This window comes from Cherax quadricarinatus, chromosome 13 (assembly GCF_038502225.1).
Source record: "Cherax quadricarinatus isolate ZL_2023a chromosome 13, ASM3850222v1, whole genome shotgun sequence".
Classification (NCBI taxonomy): domain Eukaryota; kingdom Metazoa; phylum Arthropoda; class Malacostraca; order Decapoda; family Parastacidae; genus Cherax; species Cherax quadricarinatus.
In genome coordinates, this window is record NC_091304.1 from 51,928,845 (window position 1) to 51,944,189 (window position 15,345).

At 42.7% G+C, this 15,345-nt stretch overlaps 1 protein-coding gene across 4 annotated transcripts in view; it reads left to right on the forward strand.

The window, feature by feature from the left end:
• LOC128688467 (protein turtle homolog A) overlaps nucleotides 1-15,345 on the forward strand; it is a 237,337-nt gene that overhangs the window by 170,341 nt on the left and 51,651 nt on the right. For all 4 annotated transcript variants that reach the window (XM_070084724.1, XM_070084727.1, XM_070084725.1 and 1 more), the window contains 2 exons: nucleotides 518-723; nucleotides 14,304-14,420. In XM_070084724.1, the coding sequence (XP_069940825.1) occupies nucleotides 518-723; nucleotides 14,304-14,420 (323 nt within the window). The remainder of the gene's footprint in view (nucleotides 1-517; nucleotides 724-14,303; nucleotides 14,421-15,345) is intronic.

The following is a 15,345-nucleotide window of genomic DNA, read 5'->3' on the forward strand; positions in this document are numbered from 1 at the left end:
AAACAAAAGGAGCATCTTTCTTAAGCAACTCAGTTAGAGGAGCAGCTATGGAAGAAAAATTGGCAATGAAAGATCTATAAAAACCTGCTAAGCCCACAAAGGATCTTACGGCATCAGCAGTTTTGGGAGTTGGAAAATTTAGTACTGCAGTTACTTTACTTTGGTCAGTCGTAACCCCTCTAGGAGTGACTACGTGACCAAGAAAGCGAGGTGATTGCTTGACACTCTTAATAGGCCTACATTTGTCCTCCTTTAGACAGTGATAACTAGTGGCACCTTACCTTCCATCAGGAAACAGTGCCACCACACTGTAGTTTTCGTTATAATAAGCAATATTTTTTAATACCCCCCAAAAACGGGGTTCCTAATACTCAAAGTTTATATATTCAACTCTAGTATGAAGGAAGTTAAACAGAAGAAGCCAGTCTCACGAGTGAGAAAATTTATATGCTTTTCAGTGAGCAAGAGAGTCGAAGCTTCATGAATCAGAAACTAGTTTTGCTTGCACTTTTTGCAGCCTGGACTCGCGGAGTGTAAGTCTGGAGCGAGCCAGCCACTGGGCGGAGCAGGAGCTTGGGGGCCGCGCCTACATGAGGATCGGCAGGAACCAGCGTGGACTCCTGCTGGAGAAGGTACAACTCAAGGACGAGGGTGACTATCGCTGCCGCGTAGACTTTCTTGAGTCGCCCACCAGGAATCTCCGCATCAGACTCGAAGTTGTGGGTAAGTCTGTTAACTGATACCACCTCCCTCCCTACCTCCATCCCTCCCTCTCCAAAGGACCCCAATGGAAATAAGTCACTCTGACTTTTTTGGGTTATCCCAGGTTCTCTACACATATGCTGCTATGTATAATAATTTTATGTAACTGTATTTGTGTATACCTGAATAAATTTACTTACTTACTTACTTACTTATGCCTGTGGAATATAAATCAGCTTATATAAGTGGCTAAAGAAAGAAGGGGTAAGTTAATCATAGATTATAAATGACTACGTTAATTAATTTATACTCTATCATTTATGATAAAGACTCTCCAAGTCTTTACCATAACTTGAAGAAGTAAGAAAATGGAAACTCTGGTTTACATAAAATATATGAAAATTAACTTTAATCTGAAAACAAATATGTATGACAGATAAGAGTGAAATATATAATATTAAGATAAGAAACCAAAACCAAAGATGAAAAACTGACTCGTTGAAGAACCTGGAGTCTACCAGGAGGATATTTCGGGGGTCAACGCCCCCGCGGCCCGGTCCACGACCAGGCCTCCCGGTGGATCAGGGCCTGATCAACAAGGTTGTCTCTCCTGGCTGAACGTAGTCCAACGTACGAACTTTATCTGCCCAGCTTCCTCATGAAGACAACCAGGGGTCTACTGGTAATTCCCCTTATGGCTGGTGGGAGGCTGTTGAACAGTCTTGGGCCCCGGACACTTATTGTGTTGTTTCTTAGTGTACTAATGGCACCCTTACTTTTCATTAGGGGTATTCTGCATCGCCTACCAAGTCTTTTGCTTTCGTAGGGAGTGATTTCTGTGTGCAGATTAGGTACCAGTCCCTCCAGGATCTTCCAGGTGTAGACTATGATATAGCTGTCTCGCCTGCGCTCCAGTGAGTACAAGTCAAGTGCTTCCAGGCGCTCCCAGCAGCAAAGGTGTTTGATGAAGTTACATGTGCAGTAAAGGTTCTCTGTACATTTTGTAGATCTGCTGTGTCACCTGCCTTGAATGGAGATGTTAATGTACAGCAATATTCCAGCCTAGAGAGAACAACTGATTTAAAAAAGGATCAGCAAACAGGAGATAAAACACAGTGGGTAGTAAAACACTGTTGACCAAAATTAAAGACTTGTAGTACATTCACAAAAAGGGTTTATTCAATACAGTCAAGTCTCGCTAAGGAAAACAGTTGTAATTAGATGGTATGTAGCTCTTCGTTTTAATTGTAGAAGTGAATTAGTCAGTGCGACATTATAATTATCTCACGAGACTTGTTAAGTTGTCAAGGCACAGTCAGGTCTTCCAGCATTTGCAAACAACAAATATTATTAAACGTACTGCTAGTATGTGCAACTACCAGTACCATCTAATATCTAATATCAGAGGTAACTGCAGCTAGCATGTTGAGGGAGTTCCTTCACTTTGAAAATATTGATTGTATTTGATCCTGCTGATCTAGGCACTTGAAAAACATCCACCGTCCTCAAGGCTAGACAATTACTGACCCAGGAGAGCGATGAACACCCTCCACCCGCTCTCTCTACTTATGGTCAACGAATCTTAACTTTCTAAGTATTGCCTGGTTTAGCAACAGCAAATAATAATTAATCAAGTCTTGTCTACGTTATGTTCCTTGAAGGTTTATATGATCTCTGGTTCCCATGATGTTATGCAGGATACAACCTACCCGCCTAACACTCCACCATTTACCAAAGAAGCCTAATGCTACAGTCTCATTAACTAATTAAAAGAATGCGAATATTTTATTCATGACTCCAAGTCCAGTCAGAGACATTTCACGGGGCAGTTTTTATGACCGTAAATAAAGACAGAAGCAGTATATATACAAGTATATACTCAGTACTCACCTTAGGACAGTCCATTTTCAATTTCCAGCCAGATTTTGTTTGGACTTACAGTATATCCACATGCGAATATACTGTTAAATCCAAATGTAAAGTATATTGTGGAAAATTGCATTTATCTGAATGTAACTAATTATGTACATAACAGTAAATGATAACAAAGATAATTATTATTTATCAGAGTTACATAGACAAGTAGGAATTTGGGACACCTAGGTCGCAAAAAAATGTCCCCCTTCGATACCTACCACTGTCATATCCACAAGTTGCTCTGGACCTATTAATTAAATGAAAAATACATACACCAGGAATTCTGGTAAATATATAAATTTGTGGACTGTATATTAAAAATAATAAATGGTTATATATATACACAATTACATAACAGAAGGAAAATATATCTTAATATCACTCAGCAATTTGACTGGATATTAAGTTGTATCATACTCAGAAAAACCTCACTAACTAAATCTATGAAAATAATGCTGGCCAGAATTACACACAATTCTAGAGAGCTTATCTGAGGTTCCTGGAGTTGTCATGTCCAGTCTGATATCTCAAGTTATGCAGGAATGCACATCCACCAATTTCGCCTCCTATTTGAAAGGTGTCAACACAATTTTAACCTCTACAGCACGAAAAATTCTTCCCATTACACCAACGTTCGTACAAAATTCAAAACCAAGATGGCGAGTGTCTCTTCTTTTTTCGATAACATATTCTTTTAAAAATACAATATAGGGCATCTATTTACCTATAAATTACCGTATTTCCGGAAAATATATGCAGTATTTTCCACATATATCCACTAGTGGATATACTACACATCCATTAGTGAATATATCCACTAGTGAACAGCATTATGTGATCACGGAATTAACTGCAGTGTCCAGATACACTTCCTGCATCACACAGAGCTTAGCAGCCAGATTGACAGTAGGTTCGAATCCTGTTGTGGACTGAGAGGTAATATATATAAATAATTTCGCCCGTTTGCGAATTGCTAAGCATTCCAAAATCTCTTTCTAAGTTCATTGCATATTGCATGAACAGATTAAATAACTTTTCACAAGCCTGGTGCCCGGGGTGTGGGGAGTGACCGTTTAGCTTCGGCTAGGCGCCCATGGTTGTCTGTGATCTGGCTGTGTGGATATAATACTGCGTACGTTGATAGCAACTTTGCACATGAAGTATGCAATACATCGATGCTGTCATCCAAGGTGTGCCGCGACAGTCCGCTACATACAGTAACGTAATAACAGTGACTCAAGAAATCGTAATGACACGATTGCAAACAAACCATACCTCCGGCCGGGATTGAACCCGCGGTCATAGAGTCTCAAAACTCCATCCTAGTTGGATGAATCTTATTGTGGCTAGCTGGTCTAGTGGCTAACGCGACGGGCTGGAGTTTTGAGACTCTATGACCGCCGGTTCAATCCCGGCCGGGGGTATGGTTTGATTATAACAGTGTTTATACTAGGCTTTAGAGCAGCGTAAGAGGGATATTTGCTGCCTTTCTAAGCAGCGTTGACCGTCTTGACATCTGCTGCAAAATAAGTATAACTGCTCAAAAACATGTGAAAAATATAATGTTGTGTAGCCTTCAGACATTATAATGCTCTACAAAGCAAACACAAAGGAGACTGGAGACTTTATTAGGGCAGGTTTTCACTTAGAAACCATGACTGGTCTCACAGTTTGTTCTCAGTGAGAAACACTCATACTGAAGTGTTGTTATAAGCACGTTACTTTGTTTTCCAACCTGTCAGGAGTTTATTCCTCTTATGTCCATCATTGTGTGTGTGTGTGTGTGTGTGTGTGTGTGTGTGTGTGTGTGTGTGTGTGTGTGTGTGTGTGTGTGTGTGTGTTTGTGTGTGTGTGTGTGTGTGTGTGTGTGTGTGTGTGTGTGTGTGTGTGTGTGTGTGTGTGTGTGTGTGTACTCACCTAGTTGTATTCACCTAGTTGAGGTTGCAGGGGTTGAGTCCAAGCTCCTGGCCCCGCCTCTTCACTGGTCGCTACTAGGTCACTCTCCCTGTTCCTTTGAGCTTTATCATACCTCTGCTTAAAGCTATGTATGGATCCTGCCTCCACTACATCGCTTCCCAAACTATTCCACTTACTGACTACTCTGTGGCTGAAGAAATACTTCCTAACATCCCTGTGATTCATCTGTGTCTTCAGCTTCCAACTGTGTCCCCTTGTTACTGTGTCCAATCTCTGGAACATCCTGTCTTTGTCCACCTTGTCAATTCCTCTCAGTATTTTGTATGTCGTTATCATGTCCCCCCTATCTCTCCTGTCCTCCAGTGTCGTCAGGTTGATTTCCCTTAACCTCTCTCTTAGCTCTGGGACTAGTCTTGTTGCAAACCTTTGCACTTTCTCTAGTTTCTTCACGTGCTTGGCTAGGTGTGGGTTCCAAACTGGTGCCGCATACTCCAATATGGGCCTAACGTACATGGTGTACAGGGTCCTGAACGATTCCTTATTAAGATGTCGGAATGCTGTTCTGAGGTTTGCTAGGTGCCTATATGCTGCAGCAGTTATTTGGTTGATGTGCGCTTCAGATGTGCCTGGTGTTATACTCACCCCAAGATCTTTTTTCTTGAGTGAGGTTTGTAGTCTCTGGCCCCCTAGACTGTACTCCGTCTGCGGTCTTCTTTGCCTTCCCCAATCTTCATGACTTTGCACTTGGTGGGATTGAACTCCAGGAGCCAATTGCTGGATCAGGTCTGCAGCCTGTCCAGATCCCTTTGTAGTTCTGCCTGGTCTTCGATCCAATGAATTCTTCTCATCAACTTCACGTCATCTGCAAACAGGGACACCTCAGAGTCTATTCCTTCCGTCATGTCGTTCACAAATACCAGAAACAGCACTAGTCCTAGGACTGACCCCTGTGGGACCCCGCTGGTCACAGGTGCCCATTCTGACACCTCGCCACGTACCATGACTCGCTGCTGTCTTCCTGACAAATATTCCCTGATCCACTGTAGTGCCTTCCCTGTTATCCCTGCTTGGTCCTCCAGTTTTTGCACTAATCTCTTGTGTGGAACTGTGTCAAACGCCTTCTTGCAGTCCAAGAAAATGCAATCCACCCACCCCTGTCTCTCTCTTGTCTTACTGCTGTCACCATGTCATAGAACTCCAGTAGGTTTATGACACAGGATTTCCCGTCCCTGAAACCATGTTGGCTGCTGTTGATGAGATCATTCCTTTCTAGGTGTGTGTGTGTGTGTGTGTGTGTGTGTGTGTGTGTGTGTGTGTGTGTGTGTGTGTGTGTGTGTGTGTGTGTGTGTATGTGTGTGTGTGTGTGTTTTGCGTCTCAGAAAACAAGTCAAAAAAGTTTAAAATTATTTGGAAAGTAAAAGAAATAAGCTTATTATAAGATATAACCTTAATTTTTATAAGGGGTGTGGAGGGGTAAGCCAGTGGAAGGCCTCGGTCAGATAACCAAAAGCTCCAGCTGCTGACAGGTAACACTTGTCATGTTTCCTGACAAACTTAATCTTGGTTATCAGACAGTATTTTCTATAGTTTTTAACATGAAGAATCACTTAATACATAGTGTTGACCAGAGAGCTAAATGGCCTCATTTTTAATGTTTAATTCACGTGAAGCGCTAAACCACTCCGGGTCATTCAAACGTCTCGAAGATATTTCGGAACTGCATTTGTAAGATATTCCCTCAAAATCAGTATTAAAAAATATGTTTATATGGCGTGATTGTTTTATTATTTATGTTATCATCTGCAGACTGAACCGATGATTGTTGGTCTTACCAGGTCATGAGGCTGATGATTGTTGGTCTTACCAGGTCATGAGGCTGATGATTGTTGGTCTTACCAGGTCATGAGGCTGATGATTGTTGGTCTTCCCAGGTCATGAGGCTGATGATTGTTGGTCTTACCAGGTCATGAGGCTGATGATTGTTGGTCTTACCAGGTCATGAGGCTGATGATTGTTGGTCTTACCAGGTCATGAGGCTGATGATTGTTGGTCTTCCCAGGTCATGAGGCTGATGATTGTTGGTCTTCCCAGGTCATGAGGCTGATGATTGTTGGTCTTACCAGGTCATGAGGCTGATGATTGTTGGTCTTCCCAGGTCATGAGGCTGATGATTGTTGGTCTTACCAGGTCAGAGGCTCAGGTGAGGCTGATGATTGTTGGTCTTCCCAGGTCATGAGGCTGATGATTGTTGGTCTTACCAGGTCATGAGGCTGATGATTGTTGGTCTTACCAGGTCATGAGGCTGATGATTGTTGGTCTTACCAGGTCATGAGGCTGATGATTGTTGGTCTTACCAGGTCATGAGGCTGATGATTGTTGGTCTTCCCAGGTCCATGGTCATGAGAGGCTGATGATTGTTGGTCTTACCAGGTCATTGATGATTGTTGGTCCAGGTCATGAGGCTGATGATTGTTGGTCTTACCAGGTCATGAGGCTGATGATTGTTGGTCTTACCAGGTCATGAGGCTGATGATTGTTGGTCTTACCAGGTCATGAGGCTGATGATTGTTGGTCTTCCCAGGTCATGAGGCTGATGATTGTTGGTCTTACCAGGTCATGAGGCTGATGATTGTTGGTCTTACCAGGTCATGAGGCTGATGATTGTTGGTCTTCCCAGGTCATGAGGCTGATGATTGTTGGTCTTACCAGGTCATGAGTGATGATTGTTGGTCTTATCATGAGGCTGATGATTGTTGGTCTTACCAGGTCATGAGGCTGATGATTGTTGGTCTTCCCAGGTCATGAGGCTGATGATTGTTGGTCTTCCCAGGTCATGAGGCTGATGATTGTTGGTCTTCCCAGGTCATGAGGCTGATGATTGTTGGTCTTCCCAGGTCATGAGGCTGATGATTGTTGGTCTTACCAGGTCATGAGGCTGATGATTGTTGGTCTTCCCAGGTCATGAGGCTGATGATTGTTGGTCTTACCAGGTCATGAGGCTGATGATTGTTGGTCTTCCCAGGTCATGAGGCTGATGATTGTTGGTCTTACCAGGTCATGAGGCTGATGATTGTTGGTCTTCCCAGGTCATGAGGCTGATGATTGTTGGTCTTACCAGGTCATGAGGCTGATGATTGTTGGTCTTACCAGGTCATGAGGCTGATGATTGTTGGTCTTACCAGGTCATGAGGCTGATGATTGTTGGTCTTCCCAGGTCATGAGACTGATGATTGTTGGTCTTACCAGGTCATGAGACTGATGATTGTTGGTCTTCCCAGGTCATGAGGCTGATGATTGTTGGTCTTCCCAGGTCATGAGGCTGATGATTGTTGGTCTTCCCAGGTCATGAGGCTGATGATTGTTGGTCTTACCAGGTCATGAGGCTGATGATTGTTGGTCTTCCCAGGTCATGAGGCTGATGATTGTTGGTCTTACCAGGTCATGAGACTGATGATTGTTGGTCTTCCCAGGTCATGAGGCTGATGATTGTTGGTCTTCCCAAGTCATGAGGCTGATGATTGTTGGTCTTACCAGGTCATGAGACTGATGATTGTTGGTCTTCCCAGGTCATGAGGCTGATGATTGTTGGTCTTACCAGGTCATGAGGCTGATGATTGTTGGTCTTACCAGGTCATGAGGCTGATGATTGTTGGTCTTCCCAGGTCATGAGGCTGATGATTGTTGGTCTTACCAGGTCATGAGACTGATGATTGTTGGTCTTCCCAGGTCATGAGGCTGATGATTGTTGGTCTTCCCAGGTCATGAGGCTGATGATTGTTGGTCTTACCAGGTCATGAGGCTGATGATTGTTGGTCTTACCAGGTCATAAGGCTGATGATTGTTGGTCTTCCCAGGTCATGAGGCTGATGATTGTTGGTCTTCCCAGGTCATGAGGCTGATGATTGTTGGTCTTCCCAGGTCATGAGGCTGATGATTGTTGGTCTTCCCAGGTCATGAGGCTGATGATTGTTGGTCTTCCCAGGTCATGAGGCTGATGATTGTTGTTCTTCCCAGGTCATGAGGCTGATGATTGTTGGTCTTCCCAGGTCATGAGGCTGATGATTGTTGGTCTTCCCAGGTCATGAGGCTGATGATTGTTGGTCTTCCCAGGTCATGAGGCTGATGATTGTTGTTCTTCCCAGGTCATGAGGCTGATGACTGTTGGTCTTCCCAGGTCATGAGGCTGATGATTGTTGGTCTTACCAGGTCATGAGGCTGATGATTGTTGGTCTTCCCAGGTCATGAGGCTGATGATTGTTGTTCTTCCCAGGTCATGAGGCTGATGATTGTTGGTCTTCCCAGGTCATGAGGCTGATGATTGTTGGTCTTCCCAGGTCATGAGGCTGATGATTGTTGGTCTTCCCAGGTCATGAGGCTGATGATTGTTGGTCTTCCCAGGTCATGAGGCTGATGATTGTTGGTCTTCCCAGGCCACGGGGCCACGGGGCCACGGGGCCACGGGGCCACCGGGCCACCGGGCCACCGGGCCACCGGGCCACCGGGCCACCGGGCCACGGGGCCACGGCTTGGAACCTGATCGGAAGAGACATTCTCAACATATCGTTCAGAAATGAAGAGGCAGAAAAAAAAAATTGAATAAACTGAAATAAACGCAATACATAAGGATTTTTTAGTTGCAGAAAAATGTGAATAAATAACTTTTGCACTTAGTGAGTGATGCTGACGAACTGCAATAGTTGAACATCATGCACACGTCAGTTGTCCACTTTGATTGTTATTTTAATAAACAGTGCCTGGCAAAATGTACATCGCGTATTTTTTTGAGAGTGCTCAAAATGGTCACGTATTTTAAGTATTTCTGACGAACTGGTGACATTGGAATAATATGTATAGTCATCAAATGTACAATGTACTTCTTAATTTAACAGTGCCCAAAAAAAATTATTTTTTCTGTATCTCAAAAAATCTTGACGTTTTGGGCCAGTTCTCAGTTAATAAAGGATTAATATTTTCTTCAGCAGCGGGCGTAACAAATGTTGTCCAGTGATAAGAGGTATCTCCCAGTGGTAGAGTTATCCCCCAGTGATAGAGTTATCCCCCAGTGGTAGAGTTATCCCCCAGTGGTAGAGTTATCTCCCAGTGGTAGAGTTATCTCCCAGTGGTAGAGTTATCTCCCAGTGGTAGAGTTATCTCCCAGTGGTAGAGTTATCCCCCAGTGATAGAGTTATCCCCCAGTGGTAGAGTTATCTCCCAGTGGTAGAGTTATCTCCCAGTGGTAGAGTTATCTCCCAGTGGTAGACTTATCTCCCAGTGGTAGACTTATCTCCCAGTGGTAGACTTATCTCCCAGTGGTAGACTTATCTCCTCTCCTGAGACACCTGATGTTAGTGTGTCTAATATAGCTAAATGAATTGTCACCTTCTGTAAAGAAAGATGAATGTCAGAACAGGAAACGGGTGGGTTTGAACCCATGGCTAGTGAATCCTAAAACTCACAGGCCATGGGTTTGAACCCATGGTTAGCGAGTCCTAAAACTCGTTGGCCAGTGCGTTAACCACTCGGCCAGTTGGGTCTAATACTATTTCGTGAGTTAGAATAAATGTCTCAGTACCATGAATAGATCAAATTTCAGTCAGTAAAGAGGTAATAGCATTGCTATGATCCCTAACGTAAATGAGCATTTCCATTGTCACCAAAGCTAACATTTCTCTTGTATTTTCTAAGGTAGTGGAAAAGGGCCTTGCCAGGCTAACAAAAGCATTTGAGAGGGCGAGAAGAATAGGAAAAACCATAAAAATCTACAATGTTTGTGACAAGAGAGGGAGTTTGAAGGCAACTGCTTCGATATTTATTAGTGTAACGAAAGGCAAGTTTAACATCCAGATAGCTTAGGGCGATATTAAATTTATGTAAATGAGAGTGGTATGCCTGGCTCCTGGTGCCTCATTATTCAAATTCCTGTATACCTCAAGAGAGAAATAACAGGCGGAATCAGTTATAGAAATATTTGTTTTTCCTACCATCCCTCTCTCATTTCTTCCAAACTTACGATATATGTTCCTTACGAAGTGTGAGTCTGAGTTAGAAACGACTCACACCTCACATTATTGCGTGTCTGACCTACTCAACAATCGTATAAATCAAAATTCAATTATACAGCTGCGACTCAGACCAGAAGTAACATAACAATTTATTATGAAGACTATTAGACTAAATTTAAAATTGAGAATTACAATCACTACGCTACAAAAAAAATATTACATCCCGCTAGAAGCAGGACTGCACTTATCTGTGTAAAAGATTGCTAGGTCCTCACTCGAGGCTTCTGTGAACAAGTGTTCTACATCGTACGAGGATTGTTCCCATCTCTATCCAGAGGTCCTGTAATAAAGATACCTGTCCATGAGACAGGATTGTTCCCATTTCTATCCAGAGGTCCAGTAATAAAGATACCTGTCCATGAGGCAGGATTGTTCCCATCTCTATCCAGAGGTCCTGTAATAAAGATACCTGTCCATGAGACAGGATTGTTCCCATCTCCGTGGAGAGGTTCTGCAATAATGCAGGAGAATGCAATCAGTCATTCACGACTTTGTCACTTCTGTTCTGCAATAATCATGGCTCCGGATTACTGTTATTTCGGCCGGTGATGCTAAATTCCTTACGAATTATACCAGTCTTCCTCCAATTGCGTGAAACACGCTGCTACACACCTCCAGCTCCTGTACCGGCTGTACATCATCTAACCTGCCACTGTTCCACCATTACTGTACACGATCCAATCACTACTTCTCCACAGTGTTTCTCTTAATGTACACAACTTGATATATTATAAAAAAAAATGTTATATTAAATTCTGACATTGAAAACGCGTAGAACATTTATTAATTGTGAGGATTACAAAGGATGAAAATATAATTTATTATGAGTGGCTGCCTGGAGGAAAGAGTGATTGTTTCCAATGGCTTATTACTCGTTTTTACTTGTATGTGTACATATCTCCCTATGTTACACGAATTTATGAAATACCCATTAAACTTGTACATAACCATAAAATCGAAAAAAATATACCCCACTTACAATAGCCTAATAAAACCACTTAACAATTTTCCATAAATCATTTCCCTGGTAGCGCCATTTAGGTTAGGTTAGATTAGTTTACACTTGGTGTGTTAGATTATCCATCAGATACTGAGTTGAAAAACTCAATATCTGATGATATAAGTATGATAATGATTTGCTACTATAAGAACAGCCGCTTTAGAAAAGTATAAGCATGAGCTCTAGAAGTGTGAGAATAATACGGAGTGTAAGAATGAATGGAGTGTGAGGATGATAAGCGAGTCAATAGCAACAAAGGAGTTGAAGTCACGTTTCTAACTCATAAAACGATGCATTTGACTGGTGGATGTGTTCTGTTGTCTAAGTTCTTCCCGTTGAGAACACCCGTAGCTCTCCTGTTGTCGTTGATGCAGTGTAACGGCAAGTGTAACAGATATAGAAGGTCTGTTGTAGGTAATGTGGTTTTCCAGGCATTACTTGCTGATAGTTCTGAGACTGACCCCTATGTTCATCATAGCAATGAACAGAACACGTGTTCATCACTGCACTCAACACATGTTCATCACTGCACTCAACACATGTTCATCACTGCACTCAACACATGTTCATCACTGCACTCAACACATGTTCATCACTGCACTCAACACATGTTCATCACTGCACTCAACACATGTTCATCACTGCACTCAACACATGTTCATCACTGCACTCAACACATGTTCATCACTGCACTCAACACATGTTCATCACTGCACTCAACACATGTTCATCACTGCACTCAACACATGTTCATCACTGCACTCAACACATGTTCATCACTGCACTCAACACATGTTCATCACTGCACTCAACACATGTTCATCACTGCACTCAACACATGTTCATCACTGCACTCAACACATGTTCATCACTGCACTCAACACATGTTCATCACTGCACTCAACACATGTTCATCACTGCACTCAACACATGTGTTTGGAAGAGCTAAAAGCAAATTACTTTTGTTTGAACAATAATGTTATCTAGATTTAATGTTGTAATTAAACTGACTTAATTGGCATAAATAAACGTTTTGATGTTTCTGTAACACTGATCTTGGTCGTTGTTGTCGTTGTTCTTTGATGTTTCTGTAACACTGATCTTGGTCGTTGTTGTCGTTGTTCTTTGATGTTTCTGTAACACTGATCTTGGTCGTTGTTGTCGTTGTTCTTTGATGTTTCTGTAACACTGATCTTGGTCGTTGTTGTCGTTGTTCTTTGATGTTTCTGTAACACTGATCTTGGTCGTTGTTGTCGTTGTTCTTTGATGTTTCTGTGGCGCTGAGCCAGGTCGTCGTCGTCAGTGGATGTTACTGTAGCAGTAGTCGTCAGAAGCAGCCCTCAGCCGGGTCGTAATCAGCTGTTGTCTCGTCATTGGCTCCTGTATGAGTGAGGGTCGTTGTATTAACTCCGTTCTCGACGAGGGATGAATTGTACTTTCAATCACGTTCAGGGACGTTCAGTGGCAGGAGAACGGCAGTGTTCTTGTGTTCGTTTGCGCACTCAGCTCACACACTGAAGTCCGGAGATCGAATCCCCGGTACGGCTGGAAAGCATTAGGACGTGTTTCCTTAAGACACCTGCTGTCCATGTTCACTCATCAGTATAAAATAGGTACCTGGGTGTTAGTCGACTGGTGTGGGTGGCATCCTGGGACAAAACTGACCTAATTTGCGGGAAATGCTCTGCATAACAAGCGGCTTTCTATATAGTAGTATGTCATTGATGTCAGCTATGGTCTGTATACCTTGTACATGTACTGGTAGAAATAATGATATTATATTATTATTATTATTATTATTATTATCATCCGTGCTACACCCACGTCCTCACGGGGTCAGAAGAGAGGCAAGGCTGGTGAGTACTTCCTCTCCTCTTTAAATACTCACTCTACCATTGTTAACTATTGATCTAAAGATATTATGAGTTGCCATCGGCCAACTTTTTCTCTCTTTGTTTGCTAAAACCTTTCTCACTCGTCTTTGACTTTAAGTAGCGCTTCTTCTGAAGTCTGACAAACATTATTGGAATGTTTTGCATAGTTTGTAGCCTTCGTAGGGCACCTGTTGCATTAAACATAGCTGTGAGACAGCCATGAGGCTTCAGTTTAGGGACATTTAGGGGGATTTCCAGACAAGTGAAGACATATGGACAGGTTTCCGTGTATCTGCTACTCCTGATCACTTAGCAGTAAATATGAGTATTAGTCGAGTGTTGCGAGTATTATACTAGAGAAGATTCTAGTGAAGCAAAAAAGGCCTGTAATTCGAGGGTTGTTGCTCGGGTAGGAGTTACGGTTGTATTGCGGTGTTCTAGGGAAGAAAAACAGTTTTACTCCTAGTTGACCAGGCTAGCACCAGACGAGCCTGGCCTATGGCCGGGCTCCAGGAGTAGAAAGACACTTGAAAGTCATTAAAAGTATATATCAAAGGTATGCTCACGTAGGGATTTACTGCAGTGTTCTAGAGGAGAGAAAGAATCTTACTGGTCAGGTAGGAGTTACGGATTTATTGGTGTGTTCTGGAGGAGAGAGATGATCTTCCTACTCAAATACGGGGTTAGGGGTTTGTTGTGGGGTTTTGGAGAGTAGTTACTGTTTCTAATTAAGCAATCGTTAATCTGTATAAGCAGGTCTTCCGTGTTTCATGAACCGTGACAATGAGGTAGAGAGATCCTGCTAACCTGCCCCTCTTATCTCTCCCACAGTGCCCCCAGGAACCATGACCATTACCAGCAACTATGCCCCGGATACGAGGGTGGAGGGTAGGGCTGGCCCCTACCCTGAGGGAGCACAGGTCATCCTCTCATGCCAGGTCATAGGAGGTGAGTCACTTAGAAGAAACATGAGCTGTTCTGATATTAAAATCAAATTCCTGATGACGAGGCTCTTAACCTTGAGATTCCTCCTTTGTTATTAGCTGGATAAGAGGACGCTAAGTGCAACTAATGCAACATTTTATTGTAGCAACGTTTCGCTCTCCAGGAGCGAACGAAACGTTGCCACAATATAATGACACATTAGCTACACTTAGTGTCCTCTTACCTAACAAACTATCGGTAATTTTACCAACATCACTACAACTGCTATTAGCTAATTCATTGATGAAGTAATCTCTGTTGAATTAGTTGGGAATGGACAAAGGCACAGCTAGCTAGCAAGTGACTTATCTAGCCAGAACACTAGCAGATGTAATAAGGAATCATATCGATGAATTATGTAACATTTCTGGAAAGTACTGACTTGGCTTGCCTAAGACAAGAAAATATTTTATTGCTAGGAGTGACCAAGTTGGCTTTTATTGTACAGTCAAAAGAGCGCATTATTATTCCGCCTGGAAATGAAAATGGAAGCTGTCGGCCAAAGAAAAACAAAGGGAATTTTCTTTCTAGGAACGCGGAAGGAAGGAGCTGCTTGCTCTAATCTAGGGATTAAGTTATTTTTTTCTAACTGGGTACAAAAAACAGAGTTGTTTAGATAATATTATTGCAAGGTGAGGACTTGAGAATGCTTGTGAGGACTTGAGAATGCTTGTGAGGACTTGAAAATGCTTGTGAGGACTTGAGAATGCTTGTTAGGACTTGAGAATGCTTGTGAGGACTTGAGAATGTTTGTGAGGACTTGAGAATGTTTGTGAGGACTTGAGAATGCTTGTGAGGACCTGAGAATGTTTGTGAGGACTTGAGAATGCTTGTGAGGACTTGAGAATGTTTGTGAGGACTTGAGAATGCTTGTGAGGACTTGAGAATG